The sequence below is a fragment of the Astatotilapia calliptera genome, chromosome 11, assembly GCF_964374335.1.
Source record: "Astatotilapia calliptera chromosome 11, fAstCal68.1, whole genome shotgun sequence".
Classification (NCBI taxonomy): Eukaryota; Metazoa; Chordata; class Actinopteri; order Cichliformes; family Cichlidae; genus Astatotilapia; species Astatotilapia calliptera.
The window spans coordinates 15,307,326-15,333,073 of NC_137432.1; the positions used below are offsets into that span (position 1 = coordinate 15,307,326).

The 25,748-nt window shown below is 40.7% G+C and overlaps 1 protein-coding gene across 2 annotated transcripts in view; it reads left to right on the forward strand.

The window, feature by feature from the left end:
* Positions 1-16,328, forward strand: part of znf407 (zinc finger protein 407) — a 170,209-nt gene extending 153,881 nt beyond the window's left edge. For both annotated transcript variants that reach the window (XM_026183377.2, XM_026183378.2), the window contains exon 10: positions 14,670-16,328. In XM_026183377.2, coding sequence (XP_026039162.1) covers positions 14,670-15,523 — 854 coding nt within the window. In that variant the 3' untranslated portion in view covers positions 15,524-16,328. The remainder of the gene's footprint in view (positions 1-14,669) is intronic.
* Positions 16,329-25,748: the final 9,420 nt, after the last annotated feature.

Genomic DNA, 25,748 nt, shown 5'->3' on the forward strand with positions numbered 1-25,748 from the left:
TAGCTCTGGTCTGGTTCTCTCTGACACCAATGACAGCATGGTGTGCATGTATTTCTGTATGTTTGTGCATACATATATACTGTTTATGCACCTTTATGTGAATATAGAAAATAATTCATTTTGTCTTGCAATTCACATACAAAGTATTTGGAGTTGGTCTACAGAGCCTATATACACCATTTTTAATGTGTCTCTTTAATGCATCATTTTGTAAACTCACTAAATATTTTGCTAAATGCTTAAAGTTCTCAGAGAAAGTTCTTAACATGTGCCTCCAGTCAGCACTCAGTTTTATGAGAAATACTTGTTGTAAAGTTTAAAATACTAAACTGGTTTATGCTGTAACGTGTCAATACCAGGCTTTCTCCCTGTCAGGTTGTTTTCCTCTGATTTAGCCTGTCTTACTTCCATAGAGACAGCACAGTGTATGATAGAAATTCAACAGTGAAGCAAATTGGCAGAGCCACAGAGGGCGGATCGACAGCGAGAAGACAAGCTGGGAAGGAGGCGGAGAGCAGAGGAGGCAGTGTGAAAGATAGAGAACGAACGAGATGGAGATGATGATGGAGGGAGAGAGAGGCTGTGGTGGTTTATATAACATCTCCAGGATGGTCTTTGGCATGCGTCAGGGGGCTGAGCCATCAATCACTCCATCTGTGTAAAATCACGAGCTGACTCCAATATTGCTAAATATTTATACTGTCACATACACACAGGCGTGTAGATGAAAAGAGCCATTCATTAGGGCCTTCTCAGGCCTGTCAGCCTGGAGATGGAGATTAGAGAAGCAACCTCCCACTGCGCCTGCCTCTCCTCTCACCGAGCTCCTCAGCCCTATATATAGAGCCATCAGGACGATAAATATCTCCAGCCTGCCTCTGTTAGGTAAATACCCAGTAAATATGGCAGGGAGGATCGGAAACTAAGCTAAACAGACCTGTGTGCCTGAGAGTGTGTGTTGTGGTCGCGTATGAGTCACTGAATAGGGAACAATAAGGGCTTGTCATACTATATTCTGTGTTGATATACTGTGTGGATGGCCAGGCTTTGAATTAGCTGGCATCAGTGATGTTCTAGTAAATAAGAAGGTGGCTAAACTGTTACTTCAACCAAAGATGACATGCCACTGGACTGTTTGTATAAAGTGAAAATCAGCTCTGTGTTCAGCAAAGCATTACTGTATGAATTTCCTCCTCATTTAAATCTGTCATCGTGATACACCTTGGTCTGTGACTTGCCAGGATCCAGTGTTTTTTGGTACTTTGCCAAGCTTGACCTTCTCTTATTATACTTCATGAAATGGCAATACAGTTCTAATGTGCTGTATTTCCATCATTGCTTATTTGCAGCACTTGTTGTGTTGTTGCTCCTTTGCGTGCTTTTGGTGTCACAATAGCTGATTTCCAGTATCTACAGTATATTTTGTTTGATACTAATTTTCTTCATTATTGTGAAGTTGGTTGATGGTGGTAATTGTGCCATTAAATCAGATGTTGCACATGAACACACTGTAATAAGAAACCACCACCAAACCCTTACAAATGAGAAGCTGCTACATTGTTTAGCAGCTTTGTCTGAAATTGATTACTATCTTTGTACAGATGTTACTATGTCATTTTCTGTCATTTAGACCAGCGGTCTCCAACCTTTTTTGCGCCACGGACCGGTTTATGCCCGACATTATTTTCACGGACCGGCCTTTAAGGTGTCGCGGATAAATACAACAAAATAAAACTAGTACCGGTACCGAAAAAAAGAAGATTTATTCATAACACACGTGAAAAGACCCAGGAAAACAGAGTTAATGATAAAAACGATAACAAAATAACGCTGAAAACCGATTAAAAACCCTGAAAACCATACATTTCACACCTGAGCCTCAACTCTCCCGGTACCAAACGACTCACGGACCGATACGGGTCCGAGGCCCGGGGGTTGGGGACCGCTGATTTAGACAGTTAACCAGCCAATCCTTTCAGCTAACATAAATATGAATAATACCACCTTGGACATATTTGATTATTTTCCCACATTTCACACACTCTTAGTTTAAATGCTCTGCAGTTTGGTAAAGAAAATGTTTGTGAGCTGCAACTCTAATTGCATTTTTAAACTAGAGCTTTTGGACAAAGACAATAATTCCTGAATGACTGATGGCTGTTGTCAAGCTTGAAGATTTAGGCTTCACTTTGTTTCCCTTTCTGGGCCTCTGTACTAAGATTTTCTAAAGCATTCTGCTTCTGTCTCTTTGTTTATTCCCTTTCTCCCTCAATCCAATCGAGACCACTTTGACTTCATTTCTCCACCCAGTTTATTTTAGAAATTTTGAAGCAAGCCATTATGTTGCGATTATTCACTTCATCCGCCTTGACGGACCTCAGATCACTGCGCAGTTCAGGCCTTGGCAACAAAAAGACATCAGCAACATCATCTTCACACTGTAATTACCAGAATGGGGGGAAAATTTCATTTTGATTAGTGAAAAAGCTTTTATTCTCAAACTCACATCCATAATTAATCATTAAATCATAGGAGAGTGAGTGAGAGGGATAGATAGGGGGACATAGTGAAAGGACTGCAGAGGGATGGATGGAGGATGGGAGGGAGGGAGGTAGCAAAAGAGAAAGGGAAAGGCATGCAATTATCTGCAGAAGTTCGACATCCCCAGTAAATCCACAGAGCCGTCTGACATTGCTAATTAAAGAAGCAATCAAAGGTCCACCTCCAGAGCGTTTGAGAGAAAGACGAGAGAGAGTTAGAAGAAGGAAACAGGACAGAGGAATAGAAGGAAGTTCTAATGGGGGAGAGCGAGAGGAGGGAAGGAGGGAGAATATGGGAAAGAAAAAGTGTTATGATCTTTGTTATTGTTTCATATGTCAACCGCCCCTCTTGGATTCTTGGATGGGGCTCTTTACGCGCCTCCTCGCTCTATTCTGTTTCATTCTTTGCTACTCGCATCTGGCCATCACACTGTGATCATTTCTGACCTTCATCTGCAGAGTGCAAATAGCTGTGATTTACAGCATCAGGGAAATAACCGGCACTCCAACAAAAAGTAATACATTAGTCATATCTGGTTACTCATTTTTAAAGTTGAAATGATGTATCTTCTGATGCTTTTCTAGGCCACATAATCAGTGATGTAACCTGCAGTCATCAGGTGTTTCAGGCCTTTCAGCACCAGACGCCCTCTCACTGACAACCCTGCTGAGGTTGATCAGGCCTCACTTTGTGCGGCTGTATCAACCTCCCACACATTTGCTTTTCTTTTTCTTTTTTTCATCTGCAGCCAACCAGATGAATCCTCAGCAGCCCGTGTTTTGTGGTACATGATGCTCATGTTGTGATGTAAAGCATACCATTGATCTTGTGGAGGGACTTTCCTGTGAGCCAGTGCATCCTGCATCAACTGTACTGGCTAACGAAACCTTTGTATTTGCACTTATTATTTTGAAAGTCCTCTGCATCTGGTCTTCCAGGAAGTGATTAGTGCCGGTTTTTCTTGAAACATCTAATGATAGCCGCTTGCCCAGGTCACCTATTAACTGACAGCACTGTCATTTATTACTTATTTATTCTTCTGTAAGGCCATTTTTTTCCTTCTGTTGTGGTTCATTAAGTTTTTAAATGTTTAACAGTTTTCGCCTAATTTCTAAAAGCAGGTGTCCGAACGTGACTTTTCCTGTCTAGTGAAAAATGTGCAAACAAAGCACTGTTACCATAGTTTCTTGCAAATTCTTTCCGAAATTAAAATAGCACATAAAAGAGCATAATTAGCACTTGCTCTTAAATCTTTTTGGCTCAAATAAAAATCTAGCCTGTTTCGAAAGATGTATTTAATGACACCTACTTTGTAACTGAAAATAAACACTTATTTACCAGACTTTAACTAACTCATTAACTACATGACACCAACAGCTCTTTAATAATAATAATGGATACTTTATTGATCCCCATGGGGAAATTACTTGTTTTTCTCTGCATTTGACCCATTCACTCAGTGAAGCAGTGGGCAGCCCACTAAGCAGGCGCCCGGGGAGCAGTGTGTAGGGACGGTACCTTGCTCAGGGGTACCTCAGGGTAGCCGTTAAGTGGATTCGAACCGCCGACCTTCCGATCATGGGGCGACCACTTTACCTACTGAGCTATCCCTGCCCCTTTGAATGGTGAAATAGAAAGATAAAGCTGTGTCTTCTTTTTTTTTTTCTTGCTTTTACTCTTTCACTTTTCACCTCTGTTTCTCTCCCTCCTCTCCCTTCAGGGGCACATGGGGGACATGAAGTAGATGGAGTTAGTGTGGAGCAGATTAGACTCACACTGGGTCATCCTCTGTCAGCAGAAAAAGAGCTGAGAGCAGGACACCAACCTGTGTTTCTTCTGACCACATACTCCGTTTGTGTGTGTGTGTGTGTGTGTGTGTGTGTGTGTGTGTGTGTGTGTGTGTGTGTGTGTGTGTGTGTGTGCGCATTTGTATTTCTCACCTCTTGAACCCTTTCAATCTCAGCTGTTCGAGTAGTATATTTTATTGTTCAGTGCTTTAGATGTTATTGCAGTTAAAAGAATTTTGGTTATTTATTTTACACTTTCATGTCAGACATGAAAGTGTAAAATGTTCCTTGTGTTCCTAATCAAAAAAAATATTTGTTTCTAGAGTCTGCATTTGGAGTTTGTGCAACTGCCATATAGCATTGCTAACCAAGAAAGCTAATGGGAGCTAACTTGGTTAGCAAGCTCCATCAATAAACAGGGTGAAACTGACCCAGTTTACTGTTTGGTGCTGAGTAACAGGTTAATGAAATATACAAGTTTCACTTACCAGAAGTGAAGCACAGACTGTGAGGTTGTATTTGACAGCAGACCACATTATTTGTCAGTTACTGTAATTAAAAATGCTTCAAAAGGCACTGATGCTTTAACACCGCGATGTGGCCCAGTTCAGTCTGTTAGCAGAGGGGAGACCTGGCAGACAGCTGCTTCTACAGCTGCCCTTATCGTGACAGCTGTCAATCAAAGCATCCCCGCCCCTAAAGCTGCTTCCACACTGGAAAGTGATCTACAGCAGCGTAGCAACCAAACACCAGGTGGCTGACATTCAGCGACTTCAAACGGTGGGAAAAACCGCCAGTGATGCAAAATGGGCGGGACCTAAGAGAAACTTTTCTCTTCTAAGCGAGTGAATAAGGTGACTACCAATGAGAGTGTAGGATACCATGACTGACATATAATGTTTTAGTAAATTAAATTAGAGGGTTACCTAGACAACCAACACCTGAAATGTCCTCAAGTGGCCATATGTCAGTTTCAGAGAGCTGTGGAGCTTTAGTCTTAACAAAATCCAAAACAGCTTGGAATAAAAAACTTTAAAAAACACTTCACATAGAGTTGTTATGCTGGGGGACAAGAGAAAATGAAGCAACCGGCTTCATTTTTCAGCCCTGGGGGTTGCTACTTGGGTGGCAAAGTGGTGCCATGTTGCCTCACAGCAAGAAAGTTCTGGGTTCAAATCTGCTGCTTTGTCCCTTTTTTTAAGGTTGCTTGTCTCTCTGTGTTACATGTCGAGGGTGTACACTGCCTTTCAGTCTGTCAGCTGGGATATTCAGCCCCCCACGACCCCAGTTGAAGAAGCAATTAGAAAATGCTGGAAAATTGTGGGCGGTTTCTTGAATTTCTTGAGAGAAAATAAGACGACACTTTGATGCTTTTCATTGAAACTATAATCAGTTAAAACATATTATGCTACTCTTAAGCTTTTCTACAGTGGATTCCAAGTCCTTGATTATATGTGGCTGACATTTAGTATATGTTCTGAAAATACAACTATTTTGAATGTTTGTTCTGTTGCGTGTGTGGGAAGAAGTGTAATACATTAGCAAACATCCACATTTTTTCTGTTTTTATTGTGTTGTTTTAGTTTTGAGGTGTTTTTTTGTCTTCAAGCCATTGTTTGAAATTGCAAGCTCACAAAAATCTGTAGTTATGATTTTCAGATTTTTGATGTTTGTTGATTGATTGATCTGCTTACCCTTCCATAGTCCACAGGACAAAATGGGCAGACAGAGGGGAAAACATGAAAAGAATAATTGTGGTTATTTACAGCTCTCCTGCCAGAGCTAAGCTCTTCTCAGTCTCGGAACATTTAAAACAATGAAAGTAAAAGCAGCCTGTAATCTATAAAAAAAACACTTAACCTTTCACAGGAAGAAGGGAACACAATAGAGAGCACATAAAACAAAACTTTAGTGGGCTGGAGAAAATACAATAGTAAATATCAATGTAGTCATTCATTTCTGTCACGATTAATTATGAAAAAAGCATTAAACATTTTCTTTAAGGTCCACCTAGTCACTGATGGATTCACATTGGCCCTCAAAGTCAGTGTATTGGTGTTACAGCCCAGAAGGTCCCCTGTCAGTCTGTGGCCTCATTCTCTTGTGTTTATTCGTCCTTGGAGTGAGTTCAGTGTGCCTCCATCTCTCTCTCTCTCGCTGCCCTGTCCACCCAGTGTCAATCTGGATGCTGTATAATTGGTTGTTTTTTGGTCTGCCGGCCTGTCCCTCCTTGGCATTGATTCATAGCATTTCTAAAGGTGACAGTAACGGCTGTCCCTATCAGACAAAGTAGAGTCATCGCTAGCTGGACCTCGGCTGACCTGCTAGTTTGTTCGCACACACTCAGGCACGCGAACACACACCTGCCCATATGTAGAGATGCATAGGAAACATGTGTGTGAATAAAGTCATTCAGAAAGTATAAAACTCAAGACAAAAGTAGCATATATGTGTGTGTGTTTTTAAAATTAAGATTAAATATATTAAAATGCATTTTAAAAAAATGTAAACAAGGAAAATGCAGGTGCATACAATGGCATGAAATATGTTTTACAAAAAAATGATATAACCACCATGCCACTACTAGATTTCTGTGCGAAATATATCTATATTTAAAGGATTTATGGATTCTTCAGTTAAAGCCAAATATCTTTTGTGCATGGACCTTATATAAAGGATGGACATATCTTCTTTAAAGCTGCATTGTCTCTAATGACCAGCAGGGGTCGACTCCTCTGGTTGTAAAATGAAATCAGAATATGAAGACATCTAAGGGAAAATGAGCCTACTGCCCACTTTATATATGACCAAAGTAAATACTATTATTAAAAAACATGATGTTAATGCTGTAAATTGTGATTTCCAGCAAAAAAAAAAAAAAAAAAAGGAAGAACGTAGGATGTGCCTTAGGACAGGCCTGCTTGTAACTGTCATAATGCTACTGTATGAGCGTGCGGTGTCTCGGTTTCAAATGCAAGCTTTAAGATTAGGGTTTTAAGGACCAGTAAGTGATTCATAGTGGGTGAGTTCGTTATATAGTGCCACGGTTTAATGAAGTCACATTTCCGTGAGCTTTGACCATTAAAGTTTAATTCCTTCATCTTTGAGTGTTTTGGCCAAATTCAAAGAGTTTCCAACAGGGCGTTGAAGAGTCATAGTACTTAAGAATAGAGGGGATGAATGTATGTAGATAATACAGAAATGTTGCCATCATGTAGCCAAAATAAATAGAGTGCGCACAAATATACATTTATATGCATTAAAATAGTCACATGTGCACAGACATCCATGCAGACACACTCTGAACATCATCATATGCAGGCCATCCTCGGTGACCTGGATCCACCCAGAAGTGATGCTTTATCTACTTAACAGTGTCACCTTCAAAGGCTTCTGACACAAACGGACACACATACACTCTCACAAACCACCTCATCTGTAAAAATCCCTCCACAAACAACAGTGTGTCAGGTTTAGGGGTCTCCATCATTTTAAGGCGCTGGCTTCATATCTATAATTGAAGGTAATCGCCTGGTAAAAGGATTGTAAAGGGTTTTGTGCAAAATTCCAAAAATAAGCTGGCTTTTTCATGGTCCTGTTATTGACCTTGTAATTGATTTGGTGAGCCTTTTTTTCCCTTTCTTGTGTTATAGTTTGATACCGTATAATTGACTTTGCTCGCTGTGGTGTCTATTCAGGTTGATTTCTTTGTCTTCTGTACTGTCAGCAACCACTCAGGACTTGCTCTTGGTTACTTCCAGGTTAAAGTGAGGGGTACAAATTTGAGTTAAGGATTCTGACTACTGCAACGTCCTGATGAATATAACAAGACTCACACTGTGCTCTCCCCTGATTGTATGTGTATGTGCGAGTAAGCTTATATTCACAGCACCCTGACCTGTGTTACCGTGAATGTAATTGATTGTGTGTGTGCTGGTGTCTCAGTGTTAAGGTTAATTTCTCTAACTGCTGGTAAGTGCTGTCTGACCGTTCCCTTGGCGGCCTCTCCGAGCTAAAGTAATGCCACTTAGAGCCCCTGGGCCCCCACCGCTGGCCAGCACATTGATCCGCTGATCAATAATCACATCTGTACCACACACCGTGTGTGTGAGGCTTCTGCACTGATGCTTACACACAGAATAGTGTCTAGAACAAAGTGTCACTGAATGGTTATCAAACTGAGGTCTGAGGGTCACCAAATGGTCATTGAAGTGGTTCCAGAGGAGCCCCCAAGCAGAATAAGGTTATGTTTAATTCCAGTAGCGTTTCATTTAATATAAAGTTATCATGTTCTGAGACCAGAGTCCTTTGCAGCACTTTTCTCCCCATACAGTGCACACAGTTGTGTCCTCCTTGGATTATTTTCTGATCATGCTCCAACAGTTAATCAAACAGTGAACAACTGCAGGCATTAAAATAACTTCCTGTAAATTGTGCTGTTGCTTCTTAGCAGCAGACATCAAATTTTATCAGGTAGTTTTTGGGAGCATGAGTCTATTCTAGCAGTGCAGCCAGGTCTGATCCCAAAAAGTAGTTGTGCCGGCAATCCCCTGTGCTTTCTGGTATTAATTGGAAAGAAAACTAGAAAATTGGCCTTTGATTTAATACTGATCATATTTTCCTTACATGTATCATGCTGTTCACTGCGCTCTTCTCGCTGATTCTTCCATATTTCTGTTTGCTTTGCAAATTCTTCTATAAACTAGTCATCTGATAGTTCAGTAAAAGCACCATCACCCCTGTCATCTGATATAAGAAGTAAAGTGCTTCCTCAAATACAGTGTTATATCCCCTGTACAAATTCATTATCAGCATTAAAAGCATACCTCAAGGTTTTTTTGTTTCTTTCGTTTTGGAAATGAGAGTGACATCATCACCTGTCTGTGCATCCTTTTCCTCCTCCCGTTCTTTTATTCTTCTCAGGGAGCCTCCATCTTGTTTCAGATCACAGCCAATAAAGCAGCCTGCACCTCTCTCTCTTTCTCTCATCCTCTCTCCTTCTTCCTGTTAAAGGAGTCAGTCAGTCAGAACACTCAAAACACATATTAAACAGGCATCAGCCTCTCGCCGGGGCCAAATCACGCTGTTCAAATGTTGTTCTTCCACCGGGAGCGCAGGACAACTGAAGAGATGGGATCTGCAACATTAACTTGATTCACGGCTGCGGCGACTGAGTGACACTCCATAAACCTCAGCGGGCCGCCGCTGGGCCCCGCCGACAGCACCCCATGGCTAATGTGACACACACTAGCAACGCGTAGCCTCGCCACCCCCACAGCACAACACCAACACATTTTTGCAGCACAGCAAGCACACGCAGAGACAAATAGGAATAGGAGCGCATGTGGTAGAGACACACATCGGTAAAGCCTGACCTTAACCCACAATGCTGACATAAACAACACGTGAACTTAGAGATTCACACAAAAACTGGCAGAGACTGAGCTTTAGTCACCCGAGCTTCATTAGTTTCTACACTAATGTGCTTTTTCTCTCCTAAAATCACACACACACTCTTACAAACAGGTTCTATGGTGCAGTGGTAGAAACTGAACAGCCACTGAGTTATTGTCCTCTCCGGCCGACCTCTCAGCTCGAAGCATTTTGGTGTAGGCAGTTAGCACTGGCCCTGTAGCTCTGTGTAAATAGCTAACCTCTGCTGCTCAAAATGCCACCTTCTTCTGGCTGCCTTTGACAGTACTGACTCCTTCCACACACTAACTACAGCGCTTGTCACTTGGGTTACAAATAGCAGGGCCTGAATTGATATTTACTACAGAGACTTGTTGCCTCTGTGCTGCAGTGCCGCAATAATTTTTTCTTTTTTTTTTTCGTGTTTTGCCCTTAAACAAATGCATAGTGTTAGCTTTACCTGCATATGTAATGAGATAGATGTATAGGGTAGATTTAGAAGGACACTTCAAACATGAGAGGAGAGACTGAATAAAGAGGGTTAGAATCAGGGAGTTGAACACTCTACTTATGAGTATTTAAGCTGTAATGCACAATGTATACTATATATCTTTCTAAGAGAAGAGTCTGCTCCCTCTTAACAAAGCTGCAGTCTGATTGCCCTCTTCATTAAAGTTACCATTTCATGTGGAGAGGAAACATCTTGATTTAAAGAAATCACCTTGTCCATCTACACTTCAACTGTTACACTACCTCTTCAGTCCTCTATTATCAGTTTCTTTTCTTCTTTTATGTGTAGAGTCATTTTTTAATTCATTGTCATGTCATTAGCATTAGCATCTTACAGCTTACAGCAAAGCTAAGGTTATTAATAATAATAAAGCCTTAAAATGAAAACAATGGAATTTGAATGAAAAGAACAGAATTTGATCAAAAACGAAAGAATTTGCATGAAAACAACAGAATTTGAACAAAAACAACGGAATTTGAATGAAAACAACAGAATTAGAATGAAAACAACAGAATTACAATGAAAACAACGGAATTTGAATGAAAACAACGGAATTTGAATGAAAACAACGGAATTACAATGAAAACAACCGAATTAAAATGAAAACGACAGAATTAAAATGAAAACGACAGAATTTGAATGAAAACAACAGAATTTGAGAACAAACAATGGAATTTGAATGAAAACGACGGAATTTGAATGAAAACAATGGAATTTGAATGAAAACAATGGAATTTGAATGAAAACGACGGAATTTGAATGAAAACGACAGAATTAGAATGAAAACGACGGAATTAGAATGAAAACGACGGAATTTGAATGAAAACGACGGAATTTGAATGAAAACGACGGAATTTGAATGAAAACAATGGAATTTGAATGAAAACGACGGAATTTGAATGAAAACGACAGAATTTGAATGAAAACAACAGAATTTGAGAACAAACAATGGAATTTGAATGAAAACAATGGAATTTGAATGAAAACAATGGAATTTGAATGAAAACAATGGAATTTGAATGAAAACGACAGAATTTGAATGAAAACAACAGAATTTGAGAACAAACAATGGAATTTGAATGAAAACGACGGAATTTGAATGAAAACAATGGAATTTGAATGAAAACAATGGAATTTGAATGAAAACGACAGAATTTGAATGAAAACAACAGAATTTGAGAACAAACAATGGAATTTGAATGAAAACGACGGAATTTGAATGAAAACAATGGAATTTGAATGAAAACGACGGAATTTGAATGAAAACAATGGAATTTGAATGAAAACAATGGAATTTGAATGAAAACGACAGAATTTGAATGAAAACAACAGAATTTGAGAACAAACAATGGAATTTGAATGAAAACGACGGAATTTGAATGAAAACAATGGAATTTGAATGAAAACGACGGAATTTGAATGAAAACGACGGAATTTGAATGAAAACGACGGAATTTGAATGAAAACAATGGAATTTGAATGAAAACGACGGAATTTGAATGAAAACAATGGAATTTGAATGAAAACAATGGAATTTGAATGAAAACAACAGAATTTGAGAACAAACAATGGAATTTGAATGAAAACGACGGAATTTGAATGAAAACAATGGAATTTGAATGAAAACAATGGAATTTGAATGAAAACGACAGAATTTGAATGAAAACAAGAGAATTTGAGAACAAACAATGGAATTTGAATGAAAACGACGGAATTTGAATGAAAACAATGGAATTTGAATGAAAACGACGGAATTTGAATGAAAACAATGGAATTTGAATGAAAACAATGGAATTTGAATGAAAACGACAGAATTTGAATGAAAACAACAGAATTTGAGAACAAACAATGGAATTTGAATGAAAACGACGGAATTTGAATGAAAACAATGGAATTTGAATGAAAATGACGGAATTTGAATGAAAACGACGGAATTTGAATGAAAACGACGGAATTAGAATGAAAACGACGGAATTTGAATGAAAACAATGGAATTTGAATGAAAACAATGGAATTTGAATGAAAACGACAGAATTTGAATGAAAACAACAGAATTTGAGAACAAACAATGGAATTTGAATGAAAACGACGGAATTTGAATGAAAACAATGGAATTTGAATGAAAACAATGGAATTTGAATGAAAACAACAGAATTTGAGAACAAACAATGGAATTTGAATGAAAACGACGGAATTTGAATGAAAACAACGGAATTTGAATGAAAACGACGGAATTTGAATGAAAACAACAGAATTTGAGAACAAACAATGGAATTTGAATGAAAACGACGGAATTTGAATGAAAACAATGGAATTTGAATGAAAACGACAGAATTTGAATGAAAACAAGAGAATTTGAGAACAAACAATGGAATTTGAATGAAAACGACAGAATTTGAATGAAAACGACGGAATTAGAATGAAAACGACGGAATTTGAATCAAAACAATGGAATTAGAATGAAAAGAAAAGAATTTGAATGAAAACAACAGAATTTGAATGAAAACAACGGAAGTTTAAAACAAACAACAGAATTAGAATGAAAACAACGGAATTAATCAAAGCTGTGTTGCCAGCATAGACTATATATAAAAGATCCACTTAGCCATGGTTTATTGTCTGTTTTAAAGCCTTGATTTTGGTATTTTTGGTTGCCACCAGAGCTAGGCGTGACCATATAGTTGACCCTTAAAAAAGGGGTGAAGCACTAAGTTATCCGCTAACGCTAGCAAACCTGTCTATGTGTGTCCAAAAAAGAGACACTTGATAATTAACGCTAAGAAACAAAAAACTTGTTTATTAGAATTTCACAATTTCTAATTGGAGCTCAGATTTGTCGGTGGTGCGCTGAGTGACACAGAAAGCTGTGTTACTTGTCGAACAATTAAAAATACTCAAAAAGGCAGAAAGACTCTAAATACACTTGAGAGGTTTTGTTTAAGTGACTTGTGGCAAGGTCTTACAGAAAGCTCCTCGACTGGCCACGTAAGCCTTGCTTCAGACAATCCTGGGGCCATTCTGAAGTGGCTTTTTTAGAATGAGTAAATTTCTTTTGCCCTTGAGGTTGCTACTTAGTTGCTAGAAAAGGCCAGACTGTATTAAAAATCTTTAACTTTGTCGCCTCCAAGTAGAATTTTCTGCTCTATCCATCTAAGCCTTAATAGTTCACTCTTTTGTCAGAAGCAGTTGTAATACATAAAGGGTTTTCTGTTTCCTTTCATTCACCTACAGCTGTGTAAAATGTTGTTTATTCCAAAAGCACCTTTGCAGTATTATCTGTTTTGCTGTCACCAAAGAATGAATGGTCATTTTCTATTTGGCTAGTAAGTGTGGGAGTTAAAACGAATGTGTTTCTGGTCGTGTTTGAGGAGGACGTGGCACCATTGGGTCAGAAGCTGTTTGTGGCATAACTCTGACTTTCTGATCACATTGTCCACCCTGTGAGTGGAGGACATTAAATGTTAGCTGTAGATAGGAATATCAATGATTGATGAGTTTTTTCCTTTATGTACTGTGAGATCTGTATGATCTTGTGTGTTGCCCTTGGGTGTAAACCTTGTACCTCCAATGTTAGCATTTTAGAAACTTTAGAAAGAAAGGAAGGAGAAGAAAAAAAAGTACAGTTTTATTTCCTAAGAAGTTAGGAAAGTCTTTCCTATGGTGTTTGTAAAACCAATGTACATTTGAAATGACAATGTATGTTTGTTTGTTTTTTTACAGTTATTTTACAGTAAGTTCATCTGCACTCAGCAACCTAGGTGTGAGAGTCCCTTTTTCACTCTCTCAAATTCCTATTTTTCTGCATAGATTAGTCTACAAGTGTCTAAGCCAGGCGCTGTTTAAACAATGGCATTTCTAACACTGTTCCTATCACCTTGGAAACGCCATGGCAACCTGTGATCTGAGAGGGCACAGTGTGGCTCAATTAGCACCAGCCGTATCTCACCGCACTCTCCCGCCAGAAGAATATCTCCATATTCTGTCTCCTTTCATGCATTAAGTGACACAAATACGTGAAGTGTTACATCACCTTTTATGTCAACTTTCCATGTAGTTTTCCTCTCTCTCTTTTTTTTACACAGTGATGGATGCACACACACATAGGAAAGAAAGAATAATATATGCATTGCCATGTGTGGTACAGACAGTAATTGGCACTCCTCATTTGCCACTTTTAAATGAGATCCTGTCCATCTAGCCACTAAATGACTTTCATGTTTTTATGCTGTGATTGGGCCTCAAAAAGATCCTTTGTGTCATACTGGCTGCTAGAATGACAGGAAGGTTGCAGTCACTCTCAGACACCTTTTTCCTTCTTTAATTTCTAGCAGTCTGGTAGATGGAGCTTCTTTATGTCATTATTGGCTGCTTATAACAAACATATTAACTAATAAGAAATGCATCACTGTGTTTCCCAGGTATCGTTTCCAAGTCCTTTGAGTGTCGTCTGAAAGGCCAGGGGGCTACATTTGTGGAAGCAGAGGATATGGGCTCCCCTTTGCACAGGAAAGACTCTTCTGAGTTATCGGGCCATGACGAGATCCAACAGGTCATCATCATCCAGGGCTATGGTGACGGAGAGGTAGCTATCGACCAGACCCTCGAGGAGTCAGCCGCTGCCACCCTGCAGACGCTGGCCATGGCCGGCCAGGTGGCCGAGGTGCTCCACATCACTGAAGACGGACAAGTCATAGCCTCGGGCAGGGAAGTGGCATCCGCAGGAGCCCACCTGGCTGGAGGCAGCACCCAGTACGTGGTCTTGGAGTCAGGGGAGGCCAGAAAGGAGTTTCAGGCTGTGGCCAGAGGAGGGGTAGCAGTCGCAGCTGCTGGTGGACAAAGTCACATTGTCTCAGAGTCCTCCACAGCTCTCGATGCTCTGCTCAGCGCAGTCAGCGAAATGGGCCATCAGGAGGAAATACAAGGAGAGGCAGCCATCGTTCATGAGGTCTTGACCCCAGAGATAGCTGAGGCTGTGCAGAGTGAAGTGCAGGGGGAGGGGAAGCAGGAGGGGGAGGAGCAGGTGCAGGTCATCCAGGGGACCGGCCAGGAGGACATGCAGGAAGTGCTGCAACTCGCCGCGTCCCAGATGATGAAGGAAGGCCTGACCCAGGTCATCGTCAATGATGAGGGCACGCACTACATTGTGACTGAGCTGGACAACTGCACCTTACAGGTGGAGGGAGAAGTGTATGGAGAGGCCGGGACAGGTGACGGGGAGGTGCACCAGGCGGAGCAGCAGACAGGAGAAGAGATAGTGGTGTACCTGGATTGAGCTGCTCGCAGTATTGTCCTGGAAGGGTAGAGGAGAGAGACATCCCTGAAAGATTCACATTGGGCATTTTATTTCACTTCCCCTGTTTAGCTAGGTTAAAGCTCACGTTAGCCCAGATGTTGTGTTCTGCATTGTCTCTGTTTAATTTCACCCTGCTTCATTCACTTCGTACATCACTTCTACCATCTTCTCTTGGGCTACACTGAACTCAGGTTAAACATCGTTTATTCAAAGCGACAGTAAAGGAAAAAAGGTTTTGGTGCTAAGTGAGCTAACCTGCAATCCACACAGCCGCCAAGACTGCTTTAATTAATTAATGCAACTTAAGGAAATGAATGAGTATACATTGTCATGAAATATTTTTACAATGCTTCTAATGTGCTAAGAGTTAAACAAGTTATTATAAAGAAAGTCTATCTTTTCATTTATAACAGAGCTAACAGGTTTTTTTTTCTTGCTTTTTGATTTCTTTGTGGTACATTTATGTTGCAACCTAAAGTTTTTCTGTAGCAAAATAGATGTTTTTTTTTCTTTTGATAACGCAGTGATTTAATTTGTGTGAGCAATCTTTTCTTTTTCTTCAAATCCTTTGTGTGTGTGTGTACTATTAGTTCCAAATCAGTAATACGATGAATGATTTCCCAAATAGACCTTATACATATTTTCTGTGTAGCGAAAAGTAAAGCAATGACAATTATATGTTTTAGATTTTTGACAGTCCTTCATTGTGTGGAAGGCCTGCTTAAAAAAACAAAACATGAGTGCAGTTTCATTTTTGACAATAAAGATTGAGCCTAATTTTTAACAAGTGTGCCCACATTTGTTTTCTTGGCAGTTAGCGCTGTTGATAGTTATGTCAGCAGCACGATGCTATCGTGCATACAGTGCAGCAGCATCGTACAGGCGACATGCACATACATGCATCAACTGATGGTTCCCATCAAGCTTTCTGATCACTAACACCGTCATTATCATCACCATTATCATTATCGTCATCATGATCACCATCATCCTAATCGCCATCCTCTCATCTCGTCCCCCCATCAGGCCCATTCTGTTCATTGCATTTTTTTCTCTTCCCCCCCCCCCAGCACTATTCAGCACTGGAGGGAGAATCAATATTCATTTAGGCCCCTACACAAGCCTGGTTTCTGATGGAGTGAGTGGGAGAGCGGTGTGACGGTTGCAAACACAATGGCCAACCACTGAAAGTAGAGAGAAAGCACTCGTACACACTGAGGGCATCAAAAGATCATCCCTTTAACACACACGCGCTGCGCGAGCAGAGCAAGAAGGTGGGCTGAGAGGGAGAAAGTGGTGGAGGAGTGGGCAGGAAAAATGAGAGCATTACAGATGGATGTTGAGAGAGGTGAGGCCAGGGAGAAGTGAAAGAGCGGTGAAATCCACAGCCACACAGAGAGAAGGGAGCCTGTAATTTCACATAACACCTGTCTGCCTTTCAGCCTGTCTTTGTCTCCTGCTCCCAGCCTCATGTTGCATTTATAAGCTCGCACAGTCTTTTCATGCTCTTCTTCCTTCTATTCAGCGGAGATGGGCGCATTTAACGGAGGTCACGTTCTCTGTGTGAGCAACCATACGTGCCTGTGAGAGCCAAGGTTTGTCAACACCCACTGAGTGGTGAGAATGCACCAATAGCATTTAGATGCCTCACATTTATAGAACTTACAGTTTGTTTTTATAATGCTTCCAAATATGTGTTATTCAAGAGTCATGTCACAACAACAGCAGTATGTGCGACTTCTTTTGTGACCTCTCAGTGGGCTCCTGATGCCAAGGTTGAGCAGCGCTGCTTTAAATAATGAATTTTGAAGAGAAGTGCTGTTCAGTCAAATAGATGCACTGCACTGAGGAATAATATTTATTTTGGTGCGTATGTACTCATTAATTATAATATTTTGATTTAAATTGGCTAATCTCATAACGGATATGCACATGTTTGAATAATATTAGAAAGTAATGTAATATGGTACACTGTAAACTATATATAGAGATATCTACATACACTACTGCTGCCAGAGGTTTAAAATAAAAGGTTACCCAAAACTGAAAAATAATGTACATTTCAGAATTATACAAAAAGGCCTTTTTCAGGCCTTTTTTAAATGAGTTAACAAATTAAAGCTCTTCTGCAGCAATGGAGGTTGATCAAGCCTTGAAAGCTGGTGCTGCTAATTCCTACAGATGTTCCAACTTTTCTGGATTACTTACAGCCCCCTCTGTCTGCATAAAAGCAGTGCTGGAACAAACTGGTACCGTACCCTCATGAGCATCAGTTGAACATTATTGTACTGCAGAAAGTAGAGTGTTGCTGCAAAAATGGTGAGAAAAAGGCAATTAATGGAAGAGCGACAGACCATCATGACACTGTTGTCAAAAATGTAGGTATTTCCTTCAAAGAAATTACAAAGAAAGTCAAGGTGTCAGTCAGTACAGTTTCCTTCACCATCAAAAGGCACTCAGAGACCAGGGCAAACCAACAGGAAGAGGTCTGTCAGACCCAAAGCTGCAACTGAATCAGAGGACAAGTTTCTGAGAGTTAACCACTCACAACTCACAGTACAACATCTTCAAGCACAGCTGAATAGTGTTCATAGTAAGCAAGTCTCAGTTTCAGCTGTGACTCGAGAAGACTTCGAGCTGCAGGTTTGACAGGATGAGTTTCAGCAAGAAAGCCATTACTAAGGCATGAAAATAAGACGAAGAGGCTTGCCTGGACCATGAAACACCACTGTTAAGACTGCTGTCGTAGGATTGTCTAATATGCAAATCTCAGTGCATCCACCTCTATCTGATTGGTGGATCCGGAGGACAGCCCATATGGATTGGCTAACTAGCTGGATATGATATGATGACATTATGTGACGATACTGCCATGGATTCCCATTCATTCATCTTCGGCTCATCCCAACCAGCAGAGTTTTGCAAACGTGCCCAGTGTTGTTGGTTATATACAGGAGTTTGTAGGGGTGGACTGGCTTTTTATTTGATTAGTTTTCTTCTGTTTTTCTTAGTTAGGGAGGTAAGTTGTTGTCATTTGGTTTGATTCTTTTGATTATGTAAATTTTGTAAATCCACAAGATAGGCTCCTTTTGTCTCCTTTTGTTTGTTGTTTTGGCACTAAGTCCATCCCTTACGAATTAACATATTGTAAAAAAATCATTATCAAACTGTACCAATTGTGCGATATGGCTGCTTGAGGTCTGACGAGGATGGATCACCCTAATGTGGTGACCTGGCCATCTCTAGATGGGCTATAACATCGCCACTGGATTACTGAAGACTGGAGGCAGGTATTATGGGCTGATTAATCAAAATTTGAAATATTTGGTTCATCACACAAGATCTTTTTACACCGTCGAGTAGGTGAAAGGATGGTTCCACAGTGTGTGGCATCAACTGTCAAACATGGAGGAGGAAGTGTGATGGTCTGGGGCTGTTTTGCTGGATCCAGGGTGACAGAGTGAGAGGCACCCTGAACCAAAACAGCTACCACACCATTCTGCAGCACCATGCAATACCCTCTGGGATGCGCCAGTTGGTCAGGGGTTCATCCTACAGCAAGAAAATGACCCGAAACATAAGTTCAAGCTATGTCAGAACTATCTCAGGAAAAAAGAACAAGATGGTAAGCTTGAAAACATGGAGTGGTCAGCACAGTCTCCAGACTTAAACCCCATCGAGATGGTTTGGGATGAACTGGACAGAAGAGTGAATGCAAAGAAACCTACAAGTGCCACACATTTATGGGAACAGATATGGGAAGAACTTTCCGAAGGATATTTGATTTCTATTGTACAAAGAGTGCCACGGGTGTGTTCAGCTGTTATATCTGCCAAAGGTGGCTTTGATGAGTCAGAAATTTAAAAAGCATTTTGGTCTATAAATTGATTCCATGGTTGCTTATTTGTACTATGCTTTCATTTCAGAGTGCAAAGAGACATTAAACTGCATCATTTTCAATAAGAAAATTGAAACATTTGGGCGTTCTAAAACTTCATTCTGCAGTGCATGACCTTGGCTAATCCTATTGCCCTCAATAAGGTCGCAAGTTCAATGTTCTTTTGTGTTTTTTCCCCCCTCTGAATAGGAATGCAGATTATTCTACATGTCCATCTGAGTGATTGTGTACTGTATTGTGTGCATCCCCACCCTCTCCGTGTATCTCTCTAATCAGGGCTGGATGGCTCATTATTAACTGCAGCAGGCCACTCGAGTGACATGGAAGAGGGAGAAATTAGCAGCTGTCATCCAGTGATGAGTTCATTTCCTGACAGGCCTCTGCTCCGAAGAGTCCTGCTGCAGACGACCAGACGGCTGATGGAAACCTGCCGCTGAAGCTTAATTGGAGAGCCGGAAAAGGCCAGTGGGAGAGGAAGGGAGGGGCAAAAATGGAGAGATCAGGGTAAAGTCATAACGGTAATGTTAAGGGTCTAACTCTTAACTGAGTTTCACAAGCAGTAATTCAACTTCTGTATCAGCAGTAGGCTTTGTGGGCATAATAGATGAAGAGCAGTGGACAAAAGTGTAGTTTTAACATACTATAATAATTACTCCTGTCATTGTTATTAATCAGGTGCTGAAAGAGATAGCCAAAGCAATTTTACCTCCCAAAATGCTGCGCACTGTAAATTAGACTAACCAGAAATCAGCTCAAGGTTTACATTAAAATGTTAAGGCATAATCCAAATCTAGCAGCATACTGTGTAAAATTCTCCATTAATCGTTTCCTATAAATATGTTGAACTGAATAGTCATTATTTTTATGTTAAATGTATATGCATCTGAGTAGCACATCATATTGTCCATATATAATGTACCACATTCTGCAGCTCTCTTCAGGTTTGCATTGTCCTTTGTCCATTGTTTTGGACTGCAGCTTTAAATCTGGGTCACTTATTATGGAGCCACAAATTTTAAGCAAAACTGAGCTAACAGCAGACAGACACAGTTAGCAAGTAAGTAGTGAAAAACAGTGGCACATGTGGTGGCTGAAGCCTCTGATGTGCCTATAGGTGGTGGAGACCAAAACTGGATCATTAAGAGAGAATGGAATTCAGGTTCCATGCTAATGCTAATTATCTGGCTGTGTGAACACGATGTTTGTTAACTTATTAAATGTCTGTTGTTAAGTTCACCAATACTTCATAGCCAATTTGAGCATGTGTTGCTAACCTACAACTGAAGACACGATTTACTTGTCAGGTTCCAGTGGTGTGCTCTGAATTGCCGGTTTATTTTCGAGACAGACTGAAGTTGTTGACATCCAAGGCTATAATTCAGTCTTGTTAGGGTAATGCCTTTACACTCTCATATAACGACATATACTTGCAACGCTTTATTTATTTATTTTTTACATTGATGCTTAAAATACTTCTAAAGCCTTCAACCACTGGCTCAGTGCGAACGTGTAACATAGTATGATGGGTAATGCACACACACACATTCATACACACAAGCACTTGCACGGTCTCCTTGGGGCAACTCTCATCACTCTCCTGGGCACAGCGGAGAGGGACAGCAGCGTGGATGGAGGTTTCTCTTTTTCGCTCTCTCTGTTTCTCTGAGTATGATAAATATGGCAATTCTGTTTAGTTGCCATCTATAGAAAACATATCAGCCTGAGGATCATTTCCTTAATGTCTCCACTATTAGTTTTGGCTTCCCTTTGGCTGTATTAACATGCCGGCTGATATGCTCTGTTTGTGTGTGTGTGCGTGTCCTCGGGGCTCCAGGTACAATTCTATTAAACCAGACTTGTTTGTTTATTTCCTGTCTGCCTCCCTCTACATGTCCCCTGCTTGCTAGGACTCCGGATCCAGGTCTGTACGTACATTCATGTTAACGACAGGCCGCACACGTATAGATGAACGCACAGTCAGAATCCAGTGTTTATTTGTTTTGTTGTTGTTTTTTTTTTTTCATCATTTTTGTAGCTGTAAATCGATAGCTGTTTGAGGCAGTGGAAGCCACAGTTCAGTTATGGTTCATCTCTTCCATGGGAGTTGTTATGGGAAAACGGAGAGAAGGCGGGGAGGGAGGGGAGGGTATGTGGGGAGCCCTGCGTGGCTCTTCTCCCTTTCTCTTACTTTTCCTATGTGGCTCTGCATTTGTGTCTTTGATCATGTTAATCCCTGCCTAGCGCCCACCCCCCCAGTCTCCCTGCCATAGACTCACTGCCACACACACCTCAGTGCCTGACAGAAATTGACAGCCCACTCTATCCCACACACCCCCTCCAAAATGGCATGCATTCTTCATTCCACCATTGAGCAGCTTACCCCAAACCCAAATAAAGAATGAAATAAAAACACTACGCAGGCAGGCAGGCAGGAATTGACAGTCTGCAGCACTTCATTAAGCAATAGCAGTGATTGAAAAGGGATCTGATTAGCTCACTATGATGAGATAGCAATGTTTCAACCTTGAACCAGAAACAACCGTAAGTGCTTTTTAATTAGGCAGACAACACTGAGGAATAGCACTTCAAAACATAAAAAAGAGAGAGTGAAAGACAGAGTGTCTCCAGCAGAAGGGAGAGCAAATGACGAAGCAAAGAGAGGATCAGTGGGAAGCCTATTCCCTCTGCCCTAACAAGAACATCACTTTTTCAACATTATGCGCATCTAGGAAATGTTCTCAAAACACTTTTTTTTTACTACTCTCCTTTTTAGTTTAGCTTCATCTCCATTTAGATTTACAATATTTAAAATTAGATACACCTCTAGAGGGTAAGAAAATGTTAGGCGTTAAATATGCACTCTTGAATTACAGAATTTGACATCGTCAATTTTATATCAGAGGCGCTCACAGAGTCTGATTCACGTGTATAGACTCAGGGAAGTCGGCACGCTACCCTGCGCCAACACACCACTCTGTTTAAATAGCAGATCTTCACTGTCAGCCTGCGATAACACCTTTCTACATAGCTGCTGCAGCCATCTGCTTCATGTCAGCACTGCCATATAGGGGTTAATTCTGTTGGTATATTCATTTTAGCAAAACAAACAGCGTGACAGATGAAGGGAAGGGAAAAATGATTTGATTTTTCTTGATTCTGAAAATATGTCACGATAAAGTGAAACTTTAATGTTTTATTTGCCAAAAAATTGGGTCACTTCAGCAGTAAATACTTACAGGATGCGGCAAAGGGAAAATAACAACCTATACCAACACTGGAAATATCTGTAAATAATGCACAAAATGAACTGAAGAGATCAGAAGTGAAACTGTGATTGTAAAGTTTAACATTTGCTTCTTCACTACAGAATAGCTTAGTTTACAATGCAAATACAATAGTAATAGAGTTTATCGAAAGAAAGAAAGTAACAAGACTTATATTATACAGCTATGCTAGCAGCTGTGTTAGCAGCACAGCTACTGACTTTAATTTGTTGACATGATGTTCTTTACCATTTTTTCCTCTGACTTTTTACACTTTAATAATTGGTCATATGCTCAACATTTGAAAAAAAAAAACCTGACTGAAATTGTTCCATCGTTCTACAAATTTCATACACTAATAAAGCAGAAATTGTGTAAAGATAGCAAGAAAATCCATTCCTTTTAAAATGTTGGCATGGAGACAAGTGAGTGAAACTAAAAACGGTGGCATGGTAGAGTGCACTGCAGGGCATATAAAAACAAAAGAATTTGAAAGAAAAGTCTTTCGTTGCTTTTATTTATGTCATTTGTGTGCAGTCGATTCAGTACTTTGAGAGTCTATTGAGGTATATTGCTGCTCTCCTCTGTTCTGTGTTTCACCGTGAAACACAGAACAGAGGAGAGCAGCAAAGCAGTAGGTGAGGCTCTCATTGTGGCTTAGGGATGCCTTCCAGTAAGTTTACTATATATTTTTTCTCATGTACACAACTTCAACTACAACTATGGTTGAAACATGAGAAACGTGATGGGAAGGGCTTGTTGTTTATAGTGTGAATATCTTAGCCCGTATTGAGACTAGTCCCATTTTTCTCGTGGATCTGCCTGTTTTTGACGTTCACAAAGCTGACTGAGTGATCACAACGAAATTCCTATGGCATTTCAAAAGCTGGCTAAAAAATGTGCTTGTCAGTTGAATGGCAACAAAGCTGTTATTAAATGTAACACTGTGAGGTCAGTCCCGTCCTGTGAATACAGGTAATCACTGTCCATGTCAGCTTCCCTGAGAACTTTGACCTACTTACTCACTGCATGCCCAATGGTCAAACTGACAGTATCAGGAAAGTACTTGAGCAGTTTTAGTATAGATGTGTCAGATTCCATACGGACAAATAGACTGCCCTCCAAAACAATGTTTTTTTATTTATTACACTAACAGTACAGTCTGGTTCAATTATCACCAGCATATAAAATGTGAAAATAGGCCCATGTGTGCATGTGCATGAGCAAAAATTTCTTTGGCATTAGGCTTTCTTCTTAGTCATCTGTTACTGTCTGTTATGCTCCTTTTTCTGTATCTTTCCCCTAATGTACTACAAGGAAGTGAGGCCTCAACTCTCAGGGTGATCTCATTTGCTGGATTGAGTTTTAGTGTCACAGATATTGGATTTGATGTGATACTACTTCTGACTGTGCAATGAAAGAAGTGCAGTCACGAATTTATGGTGCTGCCAATGGGTGGTGTCTGTGTCATTCAACAGGGCTCATTTTATTGGCTAATTCCCTCATCCCTAGTGATCTAGTTGGCAATTCAGCTCCCTAAAAAAAATCCTGCATAGGAGTTTTGAGTATAATATTTTCAGAAAAGTGGAATATGTCATTTGTGGGGATTTATTCCCAAATTGATCTTAAACGTATCTGAGCTTGTTATAATTTCTCTGGCTCTCTCGTAGAGGAGATTTTCAAAGGAAGGCATAATTGCGTTGCGCTTTCTTCCCAGCCACCCTGACCGTCTGCCTTTTAACCATCTAGCATGGTGAATCGAGCCCCGCATTTGTGAAGTGTAGCCCTGGGAGTCCCCTAGTGGCCCCTGCCTTGCTGTAACAAGCATGGGGGGGCCCCTGTGGTAAGTGCTCTCTGGGGACCCCGGCTCTGATCTGGCCATCCCTGGGGTCCTGTTAATTCCTGCTCTGCTCAGAAAGCCTCGCCACTCTCCAGTGCTCTCCTGCCCCTTCTTTTTATACTTCTCCTCTCCTCCTCTTCATCCACCTATCATGCTCTCGCTCTCTCTTTCTGTTCTTTTTGTAGAAGGTGTGCTGTCAACAGGGAACTTGGCCAGTCTCATTAAAGAGCCGGTGGAGGTTGTGAAGTTGCGACAGTGACAGAGATGTGAAGATCAGTGGCAGGGTAGTGGATGGAGAAGCAGTCCATTAGACAAACCCTGCTGATGTATGGTTGAAATGTGATGTGGAATTAGTCCAGTGTTCTCTATGAATACCATCGATATTAGATGATTCTGCAGTTTGTGCTTGTGCACATGCAGAGGTAGAGACTGACGAAATTGATGGGAATTAGCACCGATCACTTTTTTGTTTTAGTTCAATTTTTCAAAACAAGTTTTCTCATCACCAACATTTCGTTTGTTATCCACAAAACACTAGAAAGCAAGAACTTCCCTATCAAACTTTCTTTTTCTCTTGTGTGACGTGACAGTTAACAGCGTGATAAGTAATTAAAGGAAAGGTCTTGGGCCAGTATCAGATTCAGTGTGTAGTAATTATAAGTATATTAGCCAAGTGAGCCTCAAAGATGCCCCCAGCTGCTTGTCCAAGCTGATTTAATGTGACTGGTCCATAACAGAATCATGTAAAATTATAGGATTCTCCCATCACCCCCGCGCCAAAGTGCCACTCTAGATAAGAGAATCCTCCAAATGAGGCCCTGGTGACCTTCCAACCATCTTCCTATCAGCTTTTCTATCTGCCCGCTTCCTTCCTTGTCTTCCCTTCGTTGCTTCTCTTCTTCCGCCCTTGTCCCGTGCCTGGGCTGAGATAGGGGATACAATGTAGGGAGTTGGAGGGTCGTGGGGAGGCAAGGGGAGGCGTGTACATGTGGAGAGGAGGAAGGAGGAGGCGCCCAGATCATGCCGGGCGACTCCACAGGAGTGATAAGAGCGAATAAGCTGTCAGCGTGGGCGTCGGATGGTCCTTATTGTTCATATTTAGATGGAGGAACAATGGCGGGGTGTCAGGCGCCTATAGTTCATAATCTGCTGATGCTGACCAAGTGTCAGTGTGATCCATGAGCACAGAGGCTCCTGAATCCT